This window comes from Prionailurus bengalensis, chromosome A3 (genome assembly GCF_016509475.1).
Source record: "Prionailurus bengalensis isolate Pbe53 chromosome A3, Fcat_Pben_1.1_paternal_pri, whole genome shotgun sequence".
Taxonomy (NCBI): domain Eukaryota; kingdom Metazoa; phylum Chordata; class Mammalia; order Carnivora; family Felidae; genus Prionailurus; species Prionailurus bengalensis.
In genome coordinates this window covers 138617814-138643182 of record NC_057354.1, presented here as the reverse complement: position 1 = coordinate 138643182, position 25369 = coordinate 138617814, and the positions used below count along the sequence as shown (strand labels likewise).

At 55.0% G+C, this 25369-nt stretch overlaps 1 protein-coding gene across 2 annotated transcripts in view; it reads right to left on the bottom strand.

Moving 5' to 3' along the window:
* The window catches only part of EIPR1 (EARP complex and GARP complex interacting protein 1), a 121973-nt gene that overhangs the window by 77376 nt on the left and 19228 nt on the right, over positions 1–25369 (bottom strand). For both annotated transcript variants that reach the window (XM_043604639.1, XM_043604640.1), the window contains one exon: positions 17712–17844. In XM_043604639.1, coding sequence (XP_043460574.1) covers positions 17712–17844 — 133 coding nt within the window. The remainder of the gene's footprint in view (positions 1–17711; positions 17845–25369) is intronic.

Below are 25369 nucleotides of genomic sequence, written 5' to 3'. Positions count from 1 at the left end.
ACTGGGTCATGCATGGTCCCCCTCTCCTACTGACGGGGGTCCCCCTGAAGGCCTCGTTCCTCTTCAGGTCCTCAATGACCACAACCTGGCCTACAACAGGAGGCCCTCAAAAGCTGCCGGTGGGACAACAGCACGAGTGGGGCTTGGGCAGGCTGAGGGGACACCCTGTCTCTCCCTTCTCCCCGCCTGAGGGACTCGGGGACGGCCGGCCCTGCCAGGGCGCTGAGGGAGATGGCCCCAGCACGTCGAGTCCTGCAGGCCGGAAGGGGGACTGAGGTCTCTTTCCTTCTGAGTTTTCCAGCGCAGCTGCCTGCAAGGCCACTCGCCTCAACGCTCCAAGGACGGGCTCTCCAGTGGTAACACGTCAAGTGTCCAGGACAGATGGTGGAGAAGCCCCAGGAGCAGTGGGGCCTCCCGACCGCCTGTGGTCTCACGCCCTCCTTCCCCAGCCGCCCGGCCCCCGGTCTCACCAGAGCCTCGGGGCCTCTGAGGGCCTCGTTTCTGACTGCGTACTAGACCCAACAAGGGCTGTACGGAACGTGCCGGTGGAGTGAGGAGGGCTCGTTCACACACATCTTCCTTTTCAGGTTTTCCAAGTAACTTGCGTGCTCTTCCTCACAATACGGCCACTCGAGATGACACCGCTTCCTTCTGGATGAGCCCCCCCCACCTCTAACTCTGAGTTACTCGACTCCCCGGGGGTAACAGTGGTGCCACCGCGGCAGGAAAACGTGGGGCTTGCTGGTTAGGGGTGGAGGGGAGGTTGACGTTTTGCTGCACAGCCTTCTCTGCAGTCAGAATCGTTAAGCAGGCACGTGACCACCTTCACAAAACCGTTTCCATGCAAAGCAAAACTGAACCAAAATCTAGACATCAGGCCTCTGCAGAGCCCCTCCGGGTGGGAGCAGGGCAGCCCCCCACGGCGGGCGCCGAGCCCACACGCCGGCTGCGGCTCCACAGGCCCGCGGGTGCCACCCACGGCCTCCGGAGTCAGGCGCGCAGACCTGAGCACCGGCGGGCTGTCCCGGGAGAGCAGGAAACAGGCACCGTGACTGCCACGGCCACGTCCGAGGGACAGGTGGCAAGAGGTGCAAATTAAATGGTGCGGCTGTGAGAAGCACCAGCCCGGCCGGGAGACGCGGTCCCCAGCAGGGCCGCCACCGGCGGAGACGGGGGATGGCTGGGGACACCCAACACCTGCACTCTGGGAGCCCCGGGAGTTCTTTCTGGTGGCCCGGGCTGAAGAAAGCCCTCGAAGGGTACAGCTGCCGGCCCACCTGCCACTCTGACAGCCACAGACCACTGCCTGACCAGCCTCCCCCCCGGGCGCACGGCACCTGAGCTTCTGTCCGGAGCGTGTCCTCCGACCAGGGCTACCACACTGAAAAGTACAGAAACAGTTTGCACGGGACATAATCACACTAAAAATCACCCCTACGTGTCTGGAATTCAAGTTTAACGGGGTGTCACGTGTTTTCTGTCGGCCCTCCTGGTGCCGTACGCGCCCCTCTCAGCTTCACCACGGATCGCCGCCCCACGGACGCAGGACCGGGAGTTGGCTGAGCCACGAGTGACCGAGCTGGGCGAGGCTCCACCCACAGGGGCAGTGCCGTGCAGGTGCGGGGAGGGGCTGGGCACGGAGGACGAGGTGGGCCCCCTGCGGGAGGACACCCCCGTGACAGGCGGACCCTTGCAGGAACTCCAGAGGTTGAAGGTGGAGAGGCCGGCCTGAAAAGCGGCCCGAGACTACAGAAGTCGGGGGGCTGGGGGGCCCGAACCCGGTGTGGAGGGATCCCCAGGACAGGGAGCCCACACACGGACGGGAACCCAGCACAGAAAGGCCGTCCGGGGAAGCTAGCAGAAGACACGGCACACGGGGGCCTGCTCGTCACGGGAGTCACGAGATGCCGTCCTCGTCGTCCCAGCCTGACAGGTACAGAAGGACGTCAGGGCTCGAGGCCGCGGAGCTGATAACCTCCAGGGCCAGGACGAGAGCCGGTGCCTAGACTGGACTTCGTCACACAGCTCACAGCTTGGGATGCGTTTAGGACTCGAATCACGAGCCTGGGATGAGAAAGGAAGGCCCAGCCGGGCCTAGGGGAAGGGAAAGGAGGGAAGCAGGGAGGGTGGAGGAGGGGGCAAGGCTAGGACACGCTGTGCCAGCACGTGCGTCTGGCCCGCACCCCGACTCTGGGGTCGCACTCGGCGGGGGCCACAGAGCCTCCCAGCCGCCCCCGACTCCCAGGCCCACGGAGTCCCGGCGACGGCTCGAGCCATCCCCATACTGAGCCGCTGGGGCCCGGGAGGGCTGCACCGGCCACGGAGCAGAGCCGGGCCACCTGTGAGCAGGGCCAGGGCCAACGTGCCGGCCGTGCATCACCCAGCCCGCTGCTGTCAGCTCCTCGTTGCTCTGATTTCCCGAGGACCCCGTGCTGCCGTGAGCGACGGTCTTCCTGACGGTCCACCTCCCTCTGCGGAAAGCCGCCTCCCGGCCCTGGTGGGATGCTCGGCCCCAAACACGGGGTGCGAGACTGACTCCCGCTGCGGTAACACCAGCTGCCACTCACCCGCCCGCCACGGGGTCCCAAGGCAAGCAAGTCGCCAGCTACACGGAAGATGGAAAGAATCCTGATTGACCAACCCCAGGCCGCATCTTCTCCCCTTTATTCTCCATCTCGGGCTTACGCTTCTGGTTTTTTATTTTAAAGACCCTCCTCTGGCCCGTCTCCCCTGAAATGGTACAAGCTGCTGGGAAGGTTTTTCTCCTTTCATATACTTGCAGCTTTTTGTAAGACCATCTTGGCGTGATCTTATGTCTGGTGAGTCACAGGACCACAGAATGACAAGAACGACACGCACAGGCACAGCAGCAGGGCTCTCCCTCGGGCCCGGGCATCCCCTCCGGATCCAGGGTCATCTTCTGAAAACATAGGCCTGGTCTGAGACCCGCCCTGACTCTGGGGCCTGCACGTCTCACTCCACCCTGCCCTCTGAGTGGCTGCTCCCCGCCCAGCCCCCCTCCGGCTGAAGGAGGAGGACACCAGCCTTGGCCTGGGAAGTCCCGCTCTCTCCAGGTACAGAGCACAGGTGTGGTCACCGCCCCAGCCCAGCTGTCCAACTGCTGCTGGCACAGTGCCTGCACCTGGGCTGCCCTGGCTGCATGCCACCCACCGCCACCTCGTGCCTGCGCGGCGTGTTTTTGTCCCGGAGCCCCGGGCACCTGCCCGGGGACCTCCAACAAAGCAGGCTGCATGGGACAGAGGAGCTAACCCTCCTGGCCACAGATTTCAACCAGGCCTCCGCGTGCTACACCCATGGCCACACCTCCTACCAAACTGTCCGCAGGCCGAATCCCCTGCCGGGTCCCTCCTGACCACACCTGTCCAATCCCACTCCAGTCTCAGTAGTGAGCAAGTGAAATGCCTCAGCCCAACAGGCAGCGGGCCTCCAAGCTCTGGCCTTTACTCAAACACACAAAAGCGAAGCTTGTGCCCCTTTCAAGGAACCGCGTCGTGAAATGACAGGAACGCAGTAAGGGCCGGACAGGTTACCCAACTGGATTGGGTCTGAGAACCGAATCCAGATGAAACCCTCTCCCGAAACCTCCTGTGTAAGTAAATGGATCAATCAAATAATCCACAGCTGTTACAGGCTGAGTTGGGTCCCGCAAAATTCACATGGTGCAGCCCTAACCCCGGTGTCTGAGAACGTGATGTATTTGGAGACACGGCCTTGAAGTTAAGTGAGGTCATCTGGGTGGGCTCTAATCCAGCGGAAGAGAAGACAAAGACACAGACACACAGGGGACGACCACGTGAGGACACAGGGAGCAGGAGGCCGGTCTGTCTCCGTGACCCAAGGAGACTAAGATACGGCCAGACGCCTTCAGACAGGAATGATCTAGAGGTCGGTCTGGCCTCGCCACCCGTGGCCGCTAACCGCTCCCTCTCTGCCACAGGAGAAGGTGAGAAGGAGGGCGGAGAGCAGACCACCAGCCTGTGGAAGAACAAAGCAGATCGCATATCTGGGGTGGCGGCAGGAATGTGGCACAGTATTTTTTACAGTCTTACTGGAAAAATGAATTCGAACTGAGCTTTGTCTAAGCACCCCCTCGCGGTTTGGAACCCGGAGGAAGGACATAAACGAAGCGTGCTGATAAATGACGGGGCATTAAGCTGCGAGGAGGTGTCCAGCGGGCTGCTCTGGGGTTCGAGTCTTATTTAACATCTTCATTAGCGATCTGGAAGGAGCAGTAAACAGCACATTAATTAAATTTCCAGATGATGCTAAATTTGGAGGTGCTACAGAAAGTCAATGAGGGCAGAGATACGATGCAGATGGGACCCAAAGAGGTTAGTCAGGAGTGTAAGACACAGTTCAGCACAGGATCTCAAAAAAAAAGAAGCTAATTAAAACACGCCCTGTATTCTGGAATCCTGCCTCATTTCTAGAAGATGACTGAGTGAGAACAATGAAGGCATCCCGTGCTGTCTGGACCCTCAGCATTCAAGCCCTCACTGTCCAGGACCAGACATCTAAGGGACTCAACCATGCTCAGAGGACCCTGACAGTCCGAATGTCCTGACCTGCTGTTCAAAACTCATAAGCCAAAACAGATTCTGGTAACAGAGTCAGTCACCTGAATCCCCAAGAGTGCGTCCAAAGTCAGACTGCACCGATAAACCTGTCCGAGTGCATGGCAGCCCCAATCTGGAAGGACAGGACGTCCTGCTTACAGTCAGGGACCCTGTGCCGACAGGGATAATGCCAAAGAAGTGAGGACGCTGGGACCTACCCCAGCTACAAGATATCTGGGGCTATAAAATAGAACTATATTTCTGAACAGACAAAGGGACCTGTGCTTGAGATCTTTGATCTCACTGGCCTCTAAGCTCTAATATTTGTACGTCGTTACAAACATCACTCAAAAGTGGTGACCACGATATCTCTATCCTTCATGACAAAACCAAGAAGTAAACACTTTTATAACAGGGCATGTTTACACAACTCTTCCCCCAGAAACAACAACCTTAAAGCCTAATAACCTATAAGGCAGGTACTCTGGAACCAAGCCACACAGATCCAAATCCTGGTTCCACTACTAACAGGTGCTGCTAGCCTGGCAAATCACATTAACAAATTCCTCACTGGAAATATGCGAACAACAACAGAAGAATAAACTGGATACTCTGCTGTCCACATGTTCACTGCAGCTTGACTTCCAACAGCCCAGACGTGGAAACAATCTGTGTCCACGGAAGGATGAACGATGGATGAACGAATAGAGACTGTGACGTGAGTGTGTGTGTGTGTGTGTGTGTACCACAATGTGTATATGTACATTTATGTATATGTGTGTGTACCACAATGTGTTTATGTATATCTACGTATATGTGTGTTTATACCACAATGTGTACATGTACACCTACGTATGTGTGTATACCACAATATGTATACGTACATCTATGTATACGTGTGTGTACCACAATGTGTTTATGCGTATCTACATATGTGTATACCACAATATGTATATGTATATCTACATATGTGTACGTGCCATAATGTGAACATGTACATCTACGTATATGTGTGTATGTGTGTACTTCAATGTGTATATGTACATCTACGTATGTGTGTGTATACCACAATGTGCATACGTACATCTACGTGTATGTGTGTATACCACAATGTGTATATGTACATCTATGTATATGTGTGTGTGCCACATGTGTTTATGTATATCTACGTATATGTGTGTTTATACCACAATGTGTACATGTACACCTACGTATGTGTGTATACCACAATATGTATACGTACATCTATGTATATGTGTGTACCACAATGTGTATATGTGTATCTACATATGTGTGTATACCACAATATGTATATCTACATGTGTGTATATGCCATAATGTGAATATGTACATCTGCGTATATGTGTGTGTATACCACAATGTGCATATGTACATCTACGTATGTGTGTGTATACCACAATGTGCATACATACATCTATATATGTGTGTGTACACCACAATGTGTATATGTACATCTATGTATATATGTGTATATACAATATGTATATGTACATCTACGTACACGTATGTATACGTGTATGTATATATGTATCTACATACGTGTGTGTATACACAATATGTATATAGACCTCCATGTATGTGTGCATATACCAATGTGTACATGCACATCTATGTATATTTGTACGTACACCACAATGTGTATATGTACATCTACATGTGTGTGTATACCACAATGTATATATATATATGTTTGTGTACATGTGTGTGTATACCACAATGTGTATATGTACATCTACGTATGTGTGTGTATACCACAATGTGTATATTTATGTGTGTGTGTGTGTGTGTGTGTGTGTGTGTACACATATAGTAAAGCCTTGGTTTGCGAGCATAATTCATTCTGGAAACATGTTTGTAATCCAAAGCACTTGTATATCAAAGTGAATTTCCCAATAAAAAATAGTGGAAACTCAGATGATTCGTTCCACAACCCTAAAATATTCATATAAAAATTATTACAATAGCATAAGATTCCTCAAACTAATACAAAATACAAAGAAAAACAACCTGCACTTACCTGGAAAACCTGTGTGGCTGGTGTGAGGGAGACAAGAGAAGGGAGGGTTACTGTGAAGGACGACTTTCACCATCACTAACAGAATCACTGCTCTCTATTGGTTCAATGGAATCTTTTTCTGTGCAACTTTAACAAGGAACCTATCCAATGACACTTGCCTTTGTCTCCTTCTGAGGATTTTGCAGAAAAGTGACATTGCATTGACGATCACCCCCAATCCCGCAGAGGGAGACAGAGACAGAGACAGAAAGAGAGAGAGAGAGAGAGAGAGAACAATTGGCTCAGTTGTGATCATGTGACATTCCACATCACGTACCACTCGTATTGCAAGACACCTTTTGTTTATCGAATTAAAATGTATTAGAAATGTTTGCTCGTCTTGCAGAACGCTCACAGAACAAGTTACTCGCGATCCAAAGTGTCACTGAACATGTACACACACACCATATACAAGGAAATATGATTCCGCCACGTGTGACGTGGATGGACCCTGAGAGCATTATACAGCAAGTGAAATGAGGCAGACGGAGAAGAGCAAACACCGTATGATCTCACTTATCGTGGAATCTTAAAAATAAAGAAACTGGCTCATGGGTACGGAGAACAGACTGGCTGATGCAGGCAGGGAGGGGTGGGGCGCGGAGTCCGGTGAAGGCGGTCAAAAGGACCAACTCCAGTAATGAGTAAGTCAGTCCCGGGGGTGGGCACACAGTGAGGGACTAGTTGACTCTAGTGCGCACTCCGCAGCTGCTAAGAGACTAGATCTTGGACGACCTCATCACAAGACACAAAACAAAGCGCGTGTGTCACTGGGCGTAGTGACGGTGGGAGCAGACTTACCGTGGGGACCGAGGGATCCCTGCACAATATGTGCACCCAAGCGCACTTTAATACAGCGTTACACGTCCATCATATCCAAAAAGAAAAGCCGGGAAAACATTTTAAAGTAAACTTAAAAACTAGATAATCTAGGGGCACCTGGGTGGCGCAGTCGGTTAAGCGTCCGACTTCAGCCAGGTCACGATCTCGCGGTCTGTGAGTTCGAGCCCCGCGTCAGGCTCTGGGCTGATGGCTCAGAGCCTGGAGCCTGTTTCCGATTCTGTGTCTCCCTCTCTCTCTGCCCCTCCCCCGTTCATGCTCTGTCTCTCTCTGTCCCAAAAATAAATAAACGTTGAAAAAAAAAAAAAATTTAAAAAAAAAAAAAAACTAGATAATCTACATAATGCACTCAGCCCCCACCTGGTACCTAAACACTAAATGGTCAACGTCCTCATCACCATTGTCCTCACCGTCCTGTGCCCACATGTTTACACGGGGACGGTGAGGGTAAAAGCCAAGTAATGACCCCACGGCCCACGTACCCCACCCGCAAAGGGGGCCAGCGTGAAGCAAGTCTCTGGGCGGGGCCTCCCGCTCCCTGTCCCTCTCCGCCCATGCTCCAAGCGCTCCACGCGTACTCTCCACACTCTGTACACACAGCACTCTGCACACACACAGCACACTCTCCGCACATTCTCTGTACACACAGCACACTGCACACACACACTCTGCACACACACAGCACACTCTCCACACACTCTGCACACACACACGGCGCTCACAGCACACACTCTCCACAAGCTCACGCACAGCACGTACTGCCCACAGTTAGCACACACCCTCCAAGCACACAGCATGAACACTCTTCCCACACTCCACATACTCTCAACACATTCAGCACACGCACACCATATACCCTCAACACACACCGGGCACGCACAGCTCGCAGCACACATACCACACACATAGCACGCTCCATCTGCACAGCACGCACACAGCCGATACCCCCAGTACACGCGGCGCACAGGGAACGCACACGCGCACGCACACACCCGGCGCACGCACTCAACTGCGAGCCCATCTGGGCTTCCGCCTCCAGCATGAAATCAGCAGCTGACACCTCGGTTAGCGCACAGCTATTCCAGCAAAGAGAGGTCCAGCGACTCTATTCTCGTCAGTCACAGAAGAACGGGAGCCCACAGAATGTTCAAGTGCTAAAATGGAACACAGAACGTCTTCATTTCAAAACACGCTTTACTTGGTACGGCGTGAAGACGAAAGACGGGTGCTCGTCCGTATGACACCTGCGCGACGCGGGATCTCAAGGAGCCCGCCGCGGGAGGAAGCCGGCCGGTCCCCAGCCCCAAGGGGCTCCCTGGAGGGGCTCCCGAGGGGCGGTCTCTTGTGACCATCCCCAACTTCTTTCCTTTCTGCTTCTCCGCACCGGGACCACGAGAGCACCTCTCACCTGTCCTCACCGCGCACTTGGGAAGAAGCGCTCCACCCCGTCCGCGCACAAGACAGAGTAAGCTCTCGCCGGAGACCGATAGCCCGTGTGCAGCCCGTGTGCCGCGGAAATGACAGGATCTGGGGTGCAGGGCGCCTCCCCGGCTCCTCTCCTCAGCTGGCGCACCGCCTGACGGAGATCTCGGTGATGCCACCCCGGCCTCTCGTGTGCCCCGCTCCTCCAGGGTCTCAGCCGTCATCTCAAAATTATGGTCTCCCACAGAGAGGCCTTAAAAGAATTCTTCTCCAAGGAAAACCTACTTCCTCCCTGAGTTTATTTTCATAAAATAGCCATTTAAACTCAAAAATGCAATTTTCTAATTCGACGCAGAGATAACTGGTAAACGGCAGCTTTAAACAGAAGCCATGGTATCCTGGTCCACGGCTTCCAGAAAGCCCTCGGCTGGAGGCTCAGGAGAGCCCCAGGAATCGACCAGTGCAACGTCCTCGTTCCAGACAACGGGGAAGGTGACACACCTGGAACCAGGCAGGCTGAGGACACCGCCCACCAGGCTCCCCCGCGAGGAACAGAAGGAACAGAAGCCAGTCTGTTTACTTCTCAGGGGTGAAAATCTCAACCAAGGACACCGGTTCCTCTTAAAAACAAAGTGTCCTCACAGGCAATTATCCAGAGTGCCCAAACCGCGAGGGGTGTCCCAACACCCGACCCCAGAGTGGCCCACATCAGGGTGAGGCCTGGCCCACTCCTCATTCCCCCCCTGCTCTCCACGGTGCCACGGCCTCAGGGCCTGCACAGAGCTCGGACTGTGCACACGTGGAAAGGATCCTGACTCGGTTTCGGAAGCACGCTAACCGAACAGGCCACGTCAGCACTGCCTCCGCGTCTGCCCCGTGGGCCACGGCTCTAGAGCCTGGTACCCGGACTCTCGTCTTTCCGTCCTCAACTTTCAGCGCTACATCTCAAGCGCAACAGAAATTCAATCAATCATTCATGATAATTTTAAAATCTGGAGTGAGAACACATGTCCACAACTGGAAACCCCTCCTAAATTGATTTGTGACCTCGGGACAAACTAGGAGCATCTAAGCCCTTCTGTGCATCCAACTCCAACTTAACAGACAGGCTGTCTGCAACAGTGGGAGGTGCCACCCGGAGCCAGAATCCAGGGCCCAAAACAAGTGACACCCAGGAAGTGATCCGTGCCACAGCCTGTTACCGTAGGGGCTGCTGACGATGCAGGGACAGCGTGGCTACAGTGATTTTCATTAGTTTAAACGCAGGCGCTCACAGTCCCCATACCCAGTCTGTAAGTAGCAGACGTCACCAACATGCAGGAACAATGAATCCTACATAACCTCTGACTCTGGGAATTCAGACACTAGCAGAGAAGCTAAATCACACCATGGCTCCTTTCTACTAAAACTCCCTGGCCACCGAAGACCCCAGATAATCTCTCAGAATGATACACTCTCATCCCGTCGCTGCAAGGATTCCACACGGGCATGCCGGGAAGCCTGGAATGGAAATTGTGGGGCCGGAGAAACGCCCCCCCCCCACCCCCGGTCAGTGGGGCCCAGGGCCCGATCCCCGAGCAGTCTCTGATGCGCCACCATCGGTGGTGCGGGAAGCACGTAGCCTCAAGGGGGAGAAAGGACCCCAGCAGCCCCTGCGTCTCAGGAGGCCCATCGCAGAGCCAATGCCCACGGGGCGCCTGGGCTCTTCCTGGGCCGTGTCACCTGAAGGGCCGTGCCCAACACCGTCCTCACGCCGAATTCAAGCCTTCGTGCCTCGGCGCACTGACCCTCTGAACGTGACACTGAGCCAAGTCTCCCCGTGCTCAGGCTTCCCGAAACAGAAGGGGACCGGCCTTTGCCAGAAACACTTTTCTCCCTGCGAAGAGTGCGCTGACATTCGCCCTTAGAGGCAGGACAGGTGTGGCGGGAAGGTGTGCGATCTGCAGGGGCAAGGCCCAGGCACAGGGCACGGCGCCCGCCCCCGGTCCACCAGGGTTGGCCAGGTGACCTCTGTAAGTCTGTTTTCTCATCTGTGACATGGGGACAGGGACAGAAGGCGCCTCTCGTCTTGCAGGGGGTTAGAAACGATCCAGGAGAGAGCTCAGCACGGTGCTCGGCACAGAGAACGTGCCAGGCATCAGCACACGGCAGGGATCGGTCTGCACACTCTCCCCAGGTCCCGAGTCAAGGCCTGAACATGAAAGAAAACTAGACGAACAGCACCGGGGCCAGAGCAAGACAGAACAACGTTAACAAGTTCCATAACGACACCATCGCAGACACTGCAGTTCTCAGGGCAGTCCAGGTACGTCCTGTGAGTGCCAACAGCCCCGTGGAGTCGAGGAAGGAGCAACTCTCCCCGTTCCACAGATGAGGAAACAGAGGCTCAGAGACCGTAAACAGCCCCGCTGACGTGCTGACGGGGGGACCACATGCATGTGAGCTCATGAGTCACCGCTCTGGGAACCATTTCCAGCTTCTCCGCCTCCCGAAGGTGCAGCCAAGCCAAAGTGGAGACAGCATCTATTTCCAAGGGTTTACACTGACTCTTCGAGGAGGTTTCAGAGATTCTTCCAGAGGACACTGTCCTCAGCCGGACTGCTCCAGCCTCACAGCCATCCGCACCCTGTCGTGCTGGCCCCGCTGAGCCGTGAGCCCGGCTGGAGGGTGGGGTGGTGGGAGGAGGGAGCTTTCATGAGGAGGCGTTTCCAAGGGTAAGCGGGAGCTCAGGATGTGTGGGAGGGAGGGAGAGCACAGGCAGGTGAAGCATGGGAAGGCAGAGGCTCGGTGGGGGACACTGGGGGGACATGCCGAGATGCCCCCTCTAAAGGGCACCTGCACCTGGGTCCCCACTGCCCACTGACACAGGTCCCCCAGCACCTGGGGTCTGGCCCTGCTCCCTGCTGCATCCGGGGCCTTGAGGGCTGAGAGAGTCCCTCTGGGAGCCTGGGGTCGAGGGTCAGGGGTCAGGGATCAGGGAACTGAGCTCAGTACCGGCCCAGGTAAGAACACCCGACCACCTGGGGCACCTCAGTGAGATGCTGGCAGGGAGCCCGATTCTGCCACGTGCTTTTCGAGCAAGGTCTTCGTATCTGTGACGGTATCTAGAACACCGTCTGCAAAGTGCAGGGAAGCTTGTAAATCGGCTGAGGACGCAGCCAACCGGGACCCGGGGCGGGGAGGACAACCAGAGTGACAGGAGGACGCTGGTGCCCCCTGCTGCCCAAGGAGGGGCCCTGGCGCGCGCACACGCACGCACACACACACCCCAGTGTAAGGGGACACACAAAAAGTACACACACTCACTGAGAAAACAAGGAAAGGAATGCAGCAAAGTCACAGTGTCTTTTTTTTTTTTTTTTTTAGTTCTTTGTGTTCCTTTATTTTTGAGAGAGACGGACAGACAGACAGAGCCTGAGTGGCAGAGGATCAGGGAGAGAGGAATCCAAAGCAGGCTCCAGGCTCCGAGCTGTCAGCACAGAGCCCAGCTCGGAGCTCGGACCCACGAACCGTGAGATCGTGACCTGAGCCGAAGTCGGCTGAGCCCCCCAGGTGCCCCTGAAGTCACAGTGTCTTAAACGAGCCGCGTGCTCAGCTTCTAGGCAGCGCGGGCGCTCCTTCTCAAGGAACCTTTGAGCACGTGGGTGAGAGCGGGACTCTGAGGCAGGAGTCAGGACGCGCACGGGGCTCGTGCTCTCACGGAAGCATGTTGTCAAGTGCAGCCAGGAGGGGAAAGAGGTCAAGGGAGTACCCACAGCGCCAAAGGCAGAGCGCCATGAGGAAGATACATCCCGAGTGTTGTCCCCGTGTGACCAGGACGCTCCAGGCCACGGCAACACCGCCCCTCCGGGGTGAGCGTCGGGGGGAGGACTGAAGGCTGGTCCCCGCCCAGGCTCTGCAGTACAACCTCCCTCCTCCCACGTGCCCTGGCTGTGCACACGTGGAAAGCTGTCCCCCATGCTGACACATCCTCCCTGTGAAACTATCAGCAACAGAAGCTGGAGTTTTGCTCCCAGAAAAACAGAGAAAGACCCAGAAGAGCTCACTGTCATGCAAGTCTGCCCCCACCACCCACAATCCGAGGACACGGCTCCCTAACTGTCCCGGGTGAGGGCCACCATCACGTCGGCGGCAACCACAGCTCCCTAGGGACAGTCCGTGACAGTCCACGCCCCTCGCTTGCTCCTACACGACACGGACGGAAGCCAGCACGGGCGGGTGTGGTGTCCGGAAGCAGAGAAGAGGGAGTATTTACATCACGTTAGCCTACAGCCAGTCCACGGTCATTTGCTTGCACAGCGTGAAGAGAGTGTAACTCTAGAGGCTTCTGCCTGCAGGTGGTGGCTACTCGGGCTGTACGAGCAGAGCTGCTGTCTGACACCGCTCCTGGGAAGGACAAGACAAGGTACGCAGAGAACGTCCTCGTCTGCATGTTTTAAAATGAGCTGCGAGTCAATCCAATTCCGCGCTTTCACTGACAAGGCCATTGTGATGTCCCAATGTGTGTGAGTGTGTGTGTGTGTGTGTGTGTGTGCACACACAGGAGTTCTACCACAGTGCAGACTTCCACCAATTCGAGAGGCAGTTCGCACGCCGCACCACGTGCATGTAATTTAGGCACAGTTGTTCACGACAAACACGATGCCCAGATGCTCCAGGAGAGGACACCGTGCCACGTGGGTTCCGTTTCCTGATGCTGCACACGAGCCCACTTTTGCCTGGTCCCTTCCTCCTCCACCCAGTAAGATCCACGGGGAAGAGTTTCGGGACACGAGTGAAGGGGACGCAGACAACAGCCTTAAACCGGGACAATTCTCTGCTAGAAACAGGTCCCCCGGGCCCTGGGACCCGCGCCACCTCTGCCCGTCGGCCCTCCCTCCCGCTCTCTGCCCTCAGCGGCCCCTCCACTGGCGGGAAGGCTCAGGGCCTGGGGACATGGCTCGGAGGCCCGCGGTCTCTCGATTGAAAGACGCTCCCGCTGCCCGGAATGTTGCGGAGACCAACGGGAACAGAAAGAGGAACCAAGCAGGGCACGGACATGCGCGTGAGGGGCAGCGAAGGGCAGGTGGGTCTCTGCGGTGTTGACACCCACGAGCCGGAAGACGACCACGACCGGGACACGTGGTGACACCTGCACAGAGCCCCCGACCAGCCCAGACGCTAAGGGGGGGCAGCACGATACGAGACCGGCATCGCTGGAGGTCAAAGGGCAGGGTGTGATTGCAGCCTTTAACCCAAGTCTGGGTCACCCTGGGCCTGAGCCACGCGTGATGCGCTGCGGTGCGGAAGCCTCACGACCGGTGGGGAGCTCAGAGCGGAGCCCGGCCCACGCGTGTCCACATGCAAGCACGCGCACGTGCACTCGCTCTGCAGCCTGTGCCGGGCACGAAGCCCGCAGGACGAGCATACACCCTGACTGAGCTGTTCCGGAGGCGTCGGAGGGGAGCCGTCTGGGCCTCATGCCAGGAGCGGGACGCACGCGGACGAGCGGTGCGGATCAGGTGGGAGCCACGAAGGGCTTCGGAGCTCGAGGGGCTGAGGCCGCGCGGGGAGGAGGGCAGGGAGAGCCGGAGAGCGTTCGCGGCATTTCTCGATGGCAATGAGCGTGCCCCGCCGGACCGACACCTCGGAGACTCGCCTGTGGCGGGAGAGAGCTGAGCTCCCAGGACTGGGCCACGAACGCCACGAGAAACGGGTCTTTCTTCCCAGAGAGGCTGCCGGATGAGGCAAGCACGGCACAGAGGGGCTGGCCGCCAGCACGGAGCCGCGGCAGAGAAGGCCGGGCTTCCCGAGGCCCCGACCGCAAAGCGCCCCGCCCCCGCCCGCGGACACCCGGGGCGAGGCCACCACCAACCTGGGGCTTAACCCGACAGCTGCTCACAGCCCGGCTGACGGCCAGCTCCCGTCTACACCCGGGACCTGGGACCCAGTTCTGCCAGGAAGTGGACCCGACACCCGGGGCGCAGGCCTGAGGCCCCGACAGAGAACCAGCGAGGCCGAGCCGCCTCGCGACCATGGGGACGGTGCAGGGGACGACGTGCCGTGTCCGTGGCACCTTCCTGTGCAGCGAACAAAACCACAGGGGCCCGGGGACGTAAGTGCAGGCTGCCAGAATCCTGGGGAGGAGGACAGACTGCCCTGCACAGCCTGCTAGAGGACACAGGCACACACGAGACGCTGCCAGCGGAGGCCCAGACGGGGAACGTTCTGGAAAGAGGACGGAGGGGCCTCGTCACCAGGCAGCAGAAACCCAGTGCCGCCGCAGCAGACACGGAAGCGGCATGGCGGGCTGTGCGTGCCGGAGCCCCAGGAGCGCACGGCAGCCCGGCCTGTGTCTTGCTGCCGACTCTGGAAGGGGAGAGAAGGAACCGAGGGAGGGCGGCCACAGTAGCACAAAGGAAGCCCGATCGGTGGCCGCGAGCCCTCGACCCCTCCAGGAGGAGCGGTGGCTAACCTCACGAGTCTCGCCGTCAGGAAAGCGCGGCAAAGGGCTCGGGTGGGCCGCCCCACGCTCGCCACGTCCAGAGGACAACAGGCCAAAGCACGGGGACAGGAGGGGTCCGTTCAGGAGGCTGGAGGGCGCAAGGACAGGGTGTGGGCTCCTGCCACCCCTGCGGGTCCCTGGCAGAGAAGGGACCGTCTCAGGGCAGCCTGTGCACATGGCTTGGTCTGGCAGACTGTGGAACCCAGCCCACCTGCCAGCTTGCACCAGACGCAGGGATGGGCTGGCGCTGGTCCCCGGCCCACGTGCCCGTGGCTCCACCAAGCCGCGAGGACAGCCGGGGCGCGGGCCCAAGAGCCTGCGGGGCAGAGACGGACGGTGCGCCGGGCCGAACCCACCCTGGACCCTCCAGTGGCGTCTGCCTTTAGGAACAGCGGTGGCCAGAGGCTGCTTTGAGCCCCCACCCTCCCGTGTGGACAAAACGTCAACAGCTGTTACCCCACACCTGTCCCAGAGCCCTGTGACGGGCAAATGACATCACAGCTCCACAGGCCACAGATGGAGGGGAACGTGGCTCAGGCACTGACCCGACAGCAGATCACACCCAGAAGCCACACGCACGCCCAGAGCTGACCCTGCACTGGTGCCCGTGCCCCGGGCAGGGGCCGTCGTGGCCGAGGGCCTGAGGTGACAACCGTGCTCTGCCCAGGAGAGGGTCTTGGCCCCTGGGGCGGCAGGCACTGCTCACATACGCCAGGGGCGCATGACGGCCACCACAGTGGGACACGTTTTTGCAGCCTCTCCCCACGAGCGCAGGCAAGATCAACACCCTGCTTCAAAAGGACAGCGTAAGGTGCAGGTGCCAGGACAGCACTCCCGCGACCCTGCTGCGTCTGACGGCAGGGGCAACGGGGCTCGGGAGGTAAAATCAAGGTCAGCTGAGCTTAAGTTAATCAGAAGGGGAACCGGTCCCCTTTTGAAAGTTGGTTTGAAGGTCGCTTTTCTTGAAGAGACCACCTCTGTTTTCACTCGCAGAAACTTCTAGCGATCTCCAACCAAGGCAGGGTGCTCCGTAAGGGCAGGTGGAGGCAGAGGCACAATACCGGGTGGCAGGGGGACAACGGACCTGCAGCCATGTGCAGGGACAGCGGGCCTTACATGGAACAGCACCGGGCCGTCACAGGGAAGGCACTCTGACCGTGAACACCAAGTGCGCTGGGGCGTGGGGGCGTGGACGTAAGTACATCCCAAATGCGCTCCGGGAGGACTCCGGCTGTGACAGCCAGCTGACACGATGACTTTGGCATGAGATACGGGAGCAAGAAGGGGGCCCCAGCCCAACACTGAGGACGGGGGAGGAGGCAAGGTCGGAGTGGGCTCTGGGCGGCTGCTCTCGGCGGAATGAGGCAAGTCCAAGCTAAGAGTAAGAGATAAAGAAAGCAAGGGGCTCAGGGGGAAAAGACCTTTCAGAAAGCAACCTTTTTGCCACGAAGAAAAGAAGTGTTAAACACAGGTGCAAGTGAAGTCACACAGAAAGACCCCTACGGAGAACCCGTGGGAACAGACAACCTAAGCAGAGGTTTCTGGAAGCGGGGCGTCCCGGGAACCTGGCTGGTGACGGAAGAAGTCAGCCCCACACACTAACATCCGCGGCTGGGGCAGGAAGGAAGAAGGAGACAGAGTGTGGGGCACGAGACCATGGGGCGCTCACAAGTACCCAGCACGCTGCGTGAGCAAGGGAAGCGGTCTAGAGCATACACAGCATGGAGCACCCCTCATTCTGGCTTACGAAGAAACACGGAACGTGAGCTTCTTCCCCAAAGCCGGAATCTGAACACCACTTACTGACAGCGACAGAACGGACAATGGAGACAACGCGTGGCCGGTTGGGCGTCACAGACGTCTGGATGGACACAGACGTCGAAGGTCCCAGAGACGGGAGCGGCAAACAGCAGACCGGGCGGAAGCTGGTCGAGGAGCACGGACACCCGACACGCGTGTGTGCTGTGCGTGGGGAAGGCGTCACTGAAGACGACCGTCCTGCCCTCTCCTCACCCTTTAACGGGCGTCGCACGCGGGCAACGAGGCACAAACCAGCTGCCCTTAGGAGCACACCGACCTCTGCCCCTCGAGGACCCCCCGCACGTCCCTGCCCAGCCCCGAGGGGTCACAGTGCCGGGACGGGCCGGGATTCTGGGTCCTATTAACCGCGGCAAGCATCCACCTGCAGAAACACAACTTCTCTGTGAGCGCAGCACCCTGACCGATCATCACATCTCGTAAACCGTGCACTGACCCCCGAGTGACGTGAGGCCCAGCTCGTGGATGCGTGCAGCTACCCGAGAATACTCACGTTTGTTGTAGCAGGTGGCCAGCACACCTTTGTCCGCAGGACTGGCACTAATGTGCCAGATCTCACCCACTTGATGGAGGAGGACATTCTTACTGATGATGTTATTTTCGTCATCAAAATCGATGATGTGGATCTGCAAGTACAATAAAGGAGCACATGAGCACCTCCCCTGTCCCTTAACTGAACACAGCAGTCCCAACTAATCAAATGCAGCTTTACCCCTGCAATTCACTGCTGCTCTTACCACACTGGGAGCACGCGCTTCTGGGAGTCCACCTGACTGTGCCTGCTCGAAAGACAAGTCTGAAACGCCTGCAGAGGATCTTTAAGATCGCAAGCTACGTAACACTGCCCCATCATTTCCAGCCCTAAAGACACAAGACACCTAAAGCTCTGTCCCCAAGTGGCTCAGTTGGCCAGCATCAGGCCCAGAGCTGTCAGGGGTTCTGCCAAAGAGCCTCGAACGCTGCACGCGGCTTAGTGGAGGGGACGGGGCACAGGGAGCCACTGCCTGGGCAGAGCTGAGACGCCCACACCGTGCTCACGCCCGAGGGGGCAGCCACGGGGGGGGGGGGGGAGGGGGAAGGGGCGAGATGGCGTGACACGTTCGCACACCTTACACGTCCCACAAAGGAGTCCAGCAGCCGTAACAATCACACGATATACACACACGAGAGTATTACATTTTAGCCACGAAAAGTTAAATCCGCTACCTTCGTGCTTTTCTGGATAAATTTTAGAGGAATAAAAGGATTTTCACGTTCACACTTTTATCAGTACCCATGTCAATGAGAAAAATAAAACATTTGTTGGAAAAATAAATTTACATGAAGAAGATATTCATGGGTCTTCGTGAAGATTTGTGTCCAGGCGTGCTCACTGTGGCATCATCACGATGAAAAATTGTAAGTCACCTGATGTCTGGCGAAAGGGAATTGTTCACATGAATTGTAGTATCTGACTGTTAACGTGATACCGTGGAGCCATTCAGCACGCTACAAAGGACTATTTAGTGCCACGGAAAAGGGTCCGTAACATACAGTTAAGGGGAAAGAACGAACCAAGAACTGTGTGCGTGCTACGTGCAGCTTTCGTTTAAAGAGCAAGCACGCCCAAACCAGCAAAGAACCAGGAGGTGAGCAGCTTCCCCTGGGTGGGGGATAATGGCAGGTGTTCCTTTCCTTCTCTGCGGTTTGTTTGTGTGTTTAACTTCTTTTGTGTGTGATTAATATGTGTTACTTTGCAATCAGAACAAACAACGCTGTTTTAAGAAATGTTTCCATGACATCCAAAAGCCTCCACACTCTGTCCTTGTTCCAGAGAGCCTCGCTCTGTCCGTCGTGGCTTCCAGTCGCCCTGAGGGACAGCTCCGGACTCAGAATTCAAATCCCACCACCGACACCACAAGCCAGTGGGACCCCGTGCCTCAGTTTCTCACATGCACACAGAGGACAGAGGATCGTGGGAAACCAAACCCATGCCCAGCCTGGCACAGTGAAGCCAGTGCCCGCTCGACCTGCCCCCCTCTTCTGGGGGAAGAGCTTAAAAATCAGTGCTGCTTTTTTTTATGTTTAAAACTACTTTCAGTAAGTTTCTCCTGCACTCAGCACAGTGCAGTTTTCATGGTGGGCTCAAAATTTACAGATTATATGTGTGTTAGATGTGGGGCCACTATGATGTGTCGCTTTTAAAAAAAATTTTTTTTTTTTAGTGTCTATTTTTTAGAGAGAGGGAGACAGACAGAGCATAAGTAGGGGAGGAGCAGAGAGAGAGGGAGACACAGAATCTGAAGCAGGCTCCAGGCTCCCAGCCGTCAGCACAGAGTCGAATGCGGGGCTCGAATCCACAAACCGCGAGATCAGGACCTGAACCAAAGTCAGACGCTTAACTGACTGAGCCACCCGGGCGCCCCAATGTGCCACTTTTTTTTTAAAGCGAAGGTTTAGGGGCACCTGGGTGGCGCAGTCGGTTGAGCGTCCGACTTCAGCCAGGTCACGATCCCGCGGTCCGTGGGTTCGAGCCCCGCGTCGGGCTCTGGGCTGATGGCTCAGAGCCTGGAGCCTGTTTCCGATTCTGTGTCTCCCTCTCTCTCTGCCCCTCCCCCGTTCACGCTCTGTCTCTCTCTGTCCCAAAAAAAATGAATAAACGTTGAAAAAAAAAAATTTAAAAGCGAAGGTTTATTGTACTTTCTCCTTTCCACATGTGAGGAAATTTTACCTATAAACATCTTCTCCCTCCGTGGATATGTTACACATTTAAAAAGCTACTGATACTTATTAAATAATTAAGTCATTACTGAGAAAAATCTCGGGCAGCACTTAGTAAAGTTGAACACGTATGTGGCCTACGACCCGGTAGCCTACGGCTCGGTCTGCGCCCCACAGACACCCAGACAAAAGACACCCACCAGAGTGCCCACCGCGGCCTCACTCACGAGAGCCAACAACGGGACACAGCCCAGATGTCCGTGCCCAGAAGGGGGCACGGAAGTGGTGGCGTATTCACCAAACGGGCTGTGGGCACTGGAGAAGATGGCGGTGGCGGTCCCGTGGGTATGGGGTGGGGGTGGGGGTGTGCCCGAGTGGCAAGAGGCATCCGGCTGTAAGGCTACACCTTACAGACGAGTCCTCTAAAGTGAGTAGAAGCACAAAATTCTAAAGGGAGAAAAGTTCATTAGTATATCCAATGACTTACTTTTTTTAAGTTTATTTATTGGTTTGAGAGAGAGAAAGCTCCAGTGGGGGAGGGGCAGAGAGAGAGGGAGGGAGACACAGAATCCGAGGCAGGCTCCAGGCTCTGAACTGTAAGCACAGAGCCCGACTCGGGGCTCGAACTCACAGACTCATAGATCATGACCTCAGCTGAAGTCGAGTGCTTAACCGACTGAGCCACCCAGTCGCCCCTGTATCTGATGACTTAAAAATTTTGAAGTAAGAATTCCGTGATGCCAGCTGAGTGGTGACAACCCATACCGGCAAGGCTGTGGGAAAATCAATACATGTCGTACATCTGAAGAATTCTTTCAAAAGATGTATTACAAAATGTGAATAGGAACTATACAAATGTTGAAATTGAAATAATTTGATTTCTTGAACTCTATCTCAAAGAATAAATGAACAAAAATTATGGAGCATCATGTAGCTTTAACATGATAAATGGGGTGCCTGGAGGGCCCAGTCGGTTGAGTGGCCGACTTCGGCTCCGGTCATGATCTCACAGCTCATGAGTTCGAGCCCCGCACCGGGCTCGGTGCTCACAGCTCAGAGCCTGGAGCCTGCTTCGGATTCTGTGTCTCCCTCGCTCTCTGCCCCTCCCCCACTCGAGTTCTGTCTCTCTCTCTCTCTCAAAAATAAACATTTAAAAAAAATTTTTTTTTAGTCATGATAAAGAGCAATTATAAATACCAAAAATGTTATGAAAGCATTAAATGTTACAAGCAGAAGAGAAAATGGCATGCAATTATATAAAAGTCACATGTGAACACAGACTAAAATGCAATACACAAAATCAGGAATAATGTTTGTGTTGTTAGGGTGAACGAGAATTCTTTTTCTCCATTAACACTGAAACGTGAATGAACGCATGCACCTGCACTATTTTCTGTTCTCTAATCAATCCCTCTGCCGTGCACTAAAGCGCCAGGAGCCCCTTGCAGTGACACCACCAGAGCTCTGGCTTCACAATTCCTGTTTGCTGGCTCAGCTGACCCCTCCCCCCCCCCAAGAAAGCGCACGCATCCGCCCCACGCCGGCTCCCGGCGCCCCGTGTGCTGGCCTTCTCCCCTTCTGCCCAGCACTTGTGGCCGCCCGGCACTCCTGCCCAGGCCACCTCACCCGCTGCTACGGGTCCTTCTCATCTGGGGAAGGGTCTTCCCTCCCGACAGCTCTCCGGAATGCTCTTTTCTCCCGGTGCGGACACGAGGCACATGCTGTCCACGGGCTCCAACGCTTGAGCAAAGTTGGCTCCAGGCTCCTTTCTGCACTTCCGGGCACACGGACGCAGCAGGGAGGAGGCACGAGCCCATCTCTCCCGATCTGACACGCCGTAATACTATAGCCCTTAACCTTCATCTTCAAGCTCGATGGTCCTAAGACCCTTCCACGTATCCCCATTTATAGTGGGTTCAGAGGCAGGCCCAAAGGATACATCTTCACGGAATGTTTTAATCTGGGTATGTTCAGAAAGAACACTTGAGACATCACCCCGTAAACAAGTAAAGTAGCAAGGGCTAATACGGACGATGCACCCGGCGCACCGTGCTCTTTCTACAGGATCCTTAAAAGAGCCGTATATGATTATTAGCCACCATCCACAGGCGGAGAAACCCAGGTCTTGAAGTAGTGTGTCACATCCAGTTAGAAACAGGATTCCCGGGGCGCCTGGGTGGCGTAGTCAGTTAAGCGTCCGACTTCAGCCAGGTCACGATCTCGCGGTCCGTGAGTTCGAGCCCCACGTCGGGCTCTGGGCTGATGGCTCAGAGCCTGGAGCCTGTTTCCGATTCTGTGTCTCCCTCTGTCTCTGACCCTCCCCCGTTCATGCTCTGTCTCTCTCTGTCCCAAAAATAAATAAACGTTGAAAAAAAAAAAATTAAAAAAAAAAAAAAAAGAATACACTGATGTCCTCCAAATCCAAAAAAAAAAAAAAATAGAAACAGGATTCCAGACCATGGCTCTGAACCCCCATTCTGTCCAGGGTGCTTGGAGCGCCGCGCCCTCCCCAGGGCTCTGCACCGCAGCAGGTGAGCAAGGACGAGCCCCTGACGTCAGAGAAGGAGACTGACTATACCTTAAACGGTTTATTCTCAGGGCACCACCCTCTAGCCAGCTTACACTACTGGACTTAGAAAGAAACATTCTTGGGGCGCCTGGGTGGCGCAGTCGGTTAAGCATCCAACTTCAGCCAGGTCATGATCTCGCAGTCCGTGAGTTCGAGCCCTGCGTCGGGCTCTGGGCTGATGGCTCAGAGCCTGGAGCCTGTTTCCGATTCTGTGTCTCCCTCTCTCTCTGCCCCTCTCCCGTTCATGCTCTGTCTCTTTCTGTCCAAAAAATAAATAAAAACGTTGAAAAAAAAAAATTAAAAAAAAAAAAAAAAAAGAAAGAAACATTCTGTCGAATAGACATATGCAGTTACGGGCCAGTTACGAAAAATTACGGTGAAGAAAACACTATAATTAGTGAGTGCAAAAGATTATTGGAGCACAAAAGAAAGACCGATTAATAATTGGATACGAAGGTCAGGCAGACACGTGGCTGTCTGGGGAATAAAATGCTACTTTAAAATCTTCATGAGTTTTCAAAATGTTTTAATGGCTAATAATGAAGATCATACTCATATATTTTGAATTACCATTGTTAAATTTTTTAAAGTTGGATTTACTAGTAGGGCTAAGGGCACAGATGACTCTCTACAAAAAGTTAGGCATGAGAGTTATAAAATTTATTAGAAAGCCCATAAAGATGATGCTAATCCTCCATCACTTTCCTAGAAGATCACGGTGTCCGTCTGAGCATGTGACTCCAAGCCAGGGCACTGTCTCTCCATTTCACCTCTCTGATTGAACTGAAGGTAAACAATCTCTTACAAATTAAAAAAAAAAAAAAAAAAAAAAGAAGAATTAAAAATATGGATAAAATCAGAACTAGAAAATGGAAAGCTCCGCTTAGGGAAAGTTGAGGATCCAACGGCTTCCCCGGGGCACGTCTCCCTGCCCCTGGCCGCAGCCCTCCCCAGGGGTGAGCTGAACCACTGTGATAAAAGACTCAGCTCGCCCGCCCACGGGGGACTTCACGCCACGGCCTCACGGGGACGGGTCCCGGCCACGCTGCCCTCAACAGGCTGCTTGGAACGCCGCAGGGGCCAGGACCTGGATTCGGGTCTCACACCACCGGTTTTTCTCGCTCTGGGCTCGAGAAGCCCTGCAAACTCCGCTTCCTCTGCCGCAGTCCGTCTGTCTTCAGGGTGAAATACTGAATGCAAAGGGGTCTGACCAGGAGGCCCGTGTTCCAGTTGTGACTCGGCCACTTCTGGCCGTTTTACTCTGGGCAAGTCACTGACTTGTTCTGGGTTCTTGCTGCAGCGTAAGTGTATTTAGGAAGCTGGATCGCTAAGAATTCTTTGTTCGAACTGAAACATCTGTGGGTCCCTTAGCTAAGACTTTAAATGATTAAGTGGAAGTTGTTATCACACGTGCTCTTGTGCCCATATGGCTGCCAGTTACCTGTCTGTGCTGACTCCCCTTCCTGAAGCAAAGAAGCCCCAGCACGTGAAGATCCTCTGTCCGTGAAGCCGAAAGTATGCCTGGCAGCCCAGGAGGGAAAAAAAAAAAGACCCCACCTTCCACACCTCTTGGTGCCCAGGGAGGGCGTTTCTCGTACAAGCCGTGTCTTAGTCCATTCGGGCCGCTAGAACACAGAGCACAGACTGGGTGGCTTACAAACGAGGAATGTACTTTTCACGGCTCTAGGAGCTGAAAGCCTGAGACCAGGGCACCAGCAAGGTCAGGTCTGCTGAGACCCTCTTCCTGGATCATTGAGGCCATCCTCTTGCCGTGTCCTCACGTGGCGGGCAGGGTAAGGAAGCGCTGTGGGTCAATCCCGTTCATGATGACTCCACTGTGATAACCTGAGCACCTTCCAGAGGCCCCACCTCCTCACGCCTGGACCGTGCAGGTTAGGGTACAACCTACAAACCTGGGGGGAGACACACACTCAGCCCACAGCAACTGGACAAGGTGGACGTCCTTCGCAGCATCTGCTGCGGGGGTGGGGAAACAGCTAGAACCTAACAGCTCACAGGAATACTACCAGCTAACTGTCTCTTTATTAGCACACTTTTACATATAAATTCAAAACTAAAAAGCCATAAAGTAGCGGCACCTGGGTGGTTCAGTCAGTCGAGCGTCCGACTTCAGCTCAGGTCATGCTCTCACAGTTCGTGAGTTCAAGCCCCGCGTCGGGCTCTGTGCTGGCGGCTCGGAGCCTGGAGCCTGCTTCAGATTCTGTGCCTCCCTCTCTCTCTGCCCACCCCTGCTTGTATTCTGTCTCTCTCCGTCTTTCAAAAATGAATAAACATTTAAAAAAAATTTTTTTAATAAAAAATAAAAATACATAAAGTAGAACTCTATCTTTTAAAAAGAAATTCCGGGGGTGCCTGGGTGGCTCAGTCAGTTGAGTGTCTGACTCTTGGTTTCAATCCAGGTCACGATCTCACAGTTTGTGGGATCGAGCCCCATGTTGGGCTGTGTGCTCACAGTGCAGAACCTGCTTGGGATTCTCTCTCTCTCTCTCTCTCTCTCTCTCTCTCTGCCCCGCCTCCGCTCATGTGCGCTCGCTTGCCCTCTCTCTCTCTGAAAAATAAATGAATAAACCTTGAAAATAAATAAATTAATTAAATAAATAAATAAATAAATAAATAAATAAAACAGAAAATCTGAGGTGTAATCAGTACTGGGAAGAGGGGGTGGGGAGAGGAGGGTGGAAGAAGAGGGGAGGGGGAGGTATTCAGGTTTCAGTTAGTCTGGGGTGGGGCTGAGAGTCTCAATTTCTAACCAATGCCGAGGCCATTCTGAGGGTAGCCAAAGACAGAGCCTGCAGCCAGATGGGGCTCACAAACAAAGCTATCCTTAATCAAAATACAAATACAGAGCAATGGGGTTTACA